This window comes from Helicoverpa zea, chromosome 14 (genome assembly GCF_022581195.2).
Source record: "Helicoverpa zea isolate HzStark_Cry1AcR chromosome 14, ilHelZeax1.1, whole genome shotgun sequence".
NCBI classification, from domain to species: Eukaryota; Metazoa; Arthropoda; class Insecta; order Lepidoptera; family Noctuidae; genus Helicoverpa; species Helicoverpa zea.
In genome coordinates this window covers 3,010,618-3,014,091 of record NC_061465.1, presented here as the reverse complement: position 1 = coordinate 3,014,091, position 3,474 = coordinate 3,010,618, and the positions used below count along the sequence as shown (strand labels likewise).

Sequence of the window (3,474 nt, the reverse complement as noted above, 5' to 3'; positions counted from 1 at the left end):
TACCAGTAAATGATCTTTTATTTTGTTTTCTCATTCATTCATTGTAGATTCTTCACATAAAAAATTGATATAAAAAATACGAGAATTCTAAATATACGTACCACGACTCTAGCTTGGCTGCTAGTTAGAATAAGTATAGCTAATGGTGATACGGTAATTGAGGAAAAAACAGAAGGCATATCATTTCCAGTGCAAGGACCTTAAAGATATAATACTGGTCTGGTACTAAAATATCTGAGTTTGAGGAAGCACTGTGTTGAATTATAAGGAACTCTAAAATCACGACACGATATGCATAACGTTTATCAGAAGCATGTCAAGGGTTAAATGTAATGTAATGACTGGTTTTTCAGCATGATCTTTATTTAAATGAATGCGTTTTATATTTTCATCAGTACAAGCCAAACAGTACGTAACATCGGCTGTGTCGTTATATAATTCTTTAAACATGTGGAAGTTCATAAGTCTATCAGTCATCTTAATCGTCGCCCAAGCTACGGACATAAAAGAACTATATGGCAGCGACTGGGTACTTGCCGCCATTTACCCGGTGCCTCGTTTTAGTATTCCAATACATTGCACACGGTATAGATTCTCCAAGAATCCAGAAAATGTACAGTGCACGTTGTCTGATGGAAGCAGCGCTTTCTCAGTTCAAGCAGAGATGATGAATGCTACTGGAAGTTTATTGGATACTTCTACCACGGCCATGATGGTGGTCAAACATTTCTCACAAGTGACCCCTGCCTTGAATCTGACATCTGATTGTGGTGGCGAAGAACAGCCAGCTTACAGTGTAGTGAGATTTGTGGATGAAGATTATTTAATTATTTACCAAAACTTGGACTCATCTAACGGAGTGGACCAGAACCAAGCGGGCCTTTTTGCAAGAGATATTATGTCTCAGAAGAAAATAAACAAAGTAATGTCGACTATTGAAGAATTGAAACAAAGAAGAGGAGTTGTAACGTGTACGACAGAAATTTACGATGGATTAAATAGTAAGGATGGATTTAATAGTAACGAAAATGAAATAGATTATTAGTTGTAAGAAAACAGTTATGAAAACGTAAATATATTATTTGTTGTTATAGTAAATATATTTTTTTAATCATGTTATTTTATTTACCTTATGAGAATGACAAGGAGAATTTGTGGTGTTATTAGAGTGGATAGAATAAAAAATGTAGAATTAATGTGAAAGAATGTTACGGGTAGTCAGAAGCCAGGAAATCTGCCAACCCAAACCAAAGGTATCGTTTAAAAGTCAGAAAGGCAGTAGCTCCATGTAAAACGCTGGTACTCCAACATAGTTGGGAGAAGGCTAGGCAGATCAGGTGGCATGACTGCTCTATAATAACCTTATTAATTAGTTTATACTTGCAGATTTATCAGTGGCTTAAAGTACTTTTATTCAAATGATAACCTTAAATAATAGGTTATCACTAGGATAAAAGAGGCTTGTGGTCGTGAGCCGGGTCCATCGATGAAAAGGTTAAGCAGCACTTAGCGTGGATGATCCGTACGTCATCTATATCTATATCTATATACATATAATAAATCTGTAGAAAAGTAATTTTTGTACATTGAAGAAATTGACAAAAAAAATAGCCAGCATGTTAAAGGATAACTAACAGAACCCATTTCCATCATTTTTGTCATTTTTGTCTGTTTGTCTGTTTATCTGTTTGTTTGTTCGCGATTCACGTAAAATCTACGAATTAAATGCAGACAATGCTTATATACAAAAACTCTACGTAACTTGGGGTATTACTTAGTTTTTGTTTCATCGAAATCGATTCACTCTATCAAAAGATATGATTAATTTTGTGAATTCAAGATGTAAAATATTACGACACGCAATCTATTTGTCAAAACTGTACATTTGAATGTTGTACTTATATTAGTTGATCGGCCTATTATTAATCTTTACACAGAAAATCACACCTTTATAAGTAACTTCGGAAGAAAAAATAATAGCAGCGTTTTACCTGAAATAAAACGCATATTAAATACTTACCTTATTTGAAGCTTACTAGTTTGAGATAGGCACCTACGTGTTTTCCGCTTTTATCTCTGTCCTTTTCTACCCCATATCTTGCATCTCTCTCGCACACCGACCAGTTTCACTCCCCACCAGGCAGGAGGCGACGAGTGTTCTCGGCGGCCACAGTTCGTCATTGAGTCGAAAACACCAGGCAGAAATTAAAATGTAAGCTTCAAATAAGGTAAGTATTTAATATGCGTTTTATTTCAGGTAAAACGCTGCTATTAAATTCTTGACCGTTATTTGAAGCTTACTAGTTTGAGACGTGTTTGTTATCGCCTGGTGGAAGTGGACGCCAATGTGAGCAAAAGCACAATGAAATTGTGTATGTAAATAGGTACTTAGGTACACGAGTAATCACATGTAAGTATGTGTATTGCGTCCTGGAATACTAATGTAATCAAAGTTAACTGGTACTGGTACTCAGCTACATCCTGTTAGACTGGAAGCCGACCCCAACATAGTTGGGAAAGGGGCTCGAAGGATGAGTAATAAAAATTAAAAGAGAGATGCAAGAACAAAAGCAAAAATTGATTTCATTTTCTAATAGTAATTAACAAAAACATTGCGATACTTCTTAATAACAATAGTAACAAAAAAATATAGACATTAATCAGCTGGATTAATTAAATAATCGAGATAACTTGCTACTTCTATTTAGTGGGTATCTTTCCCTTCTGTAAAAATGGGCAAATGTATTGCCTGATCGCCAATTACCCTTGGCTAATATATCGTCCAAAGGTATATTGTCAACACAGATTTTGACGCTACCGCCGAGTGGAAGCTTCCTGGGGTTGTAGTTATTCCTGCCTCTTTTAACAATGTCTTAATCCACCCGCATCATCGTTCGGGTGCCTGCCTTTGGTTGGCCTCTAACGGATATAAATAAATTTAAGGAATTAGCCGATGTCCGTCTATCTTCTAACAAGGCTTTAGTCTTTCTGACCCAATACACTGGACTTAGATTTATATTTTCCTGATTATCCATCAAACAACAACCCGACTGCCTATGACTAGAACTGTCGGTCTTAGAGCCAAAGACTGGCCATAAGATTAAATTATCTTTGTTGTTTTTGAAATGTTCTGGGTCTATTGCAAGCAAGGAAAGATCATGGACTCGCCTTTCCGAAACAAGCTAGCAAAAGAAAGAGCAGCAGTGTGCCTGGAAGTTGCAAATGGATTATTCTCGTCTACGTTTACTGCACTTAAGTAGGTTACCAATTGGTCAATATTCCAGATGGACGGCTTCCCGGGGAACAGGTTTGCTCAGCGCTATTGATTTTAAAATGTGTCCGACTAGAACGTGTGAGCCTAGCTCTAGAGTGGTTTCTGCATTGCATAGTGTAGCTATAACTGACTTGTGTAATAAAATAGTATTGTATGCTAGTTTATTTACTATGTGTAAGTCCGCTAAAAATTGGGTAAGT

The 3,474-nt window shown here is 36.4% G+C and overlaps 1 protein-coding gene across 1 annotated transcript; it reads left to right on the top strand.

The window, feature by feature from the left end:
* Positions 1-388: 388 nt before the first annotated feature.
* LOC124636331 lies at positions 389-1,111 on the top strand. The gene has a single exon (XM_047172385.1). It carries the CDS (start codon positions 449-451, stop codon positions 1,043-1,045), a length of 597 nt encoding a protein of 198 aa, XP_047028341.1. The 5' UTR covers positions 389-448; the 3' UTR covers positions 1,046-1,111.
* Positions 1,112-3,474: the final 2,363 nt, after the last annotated feature.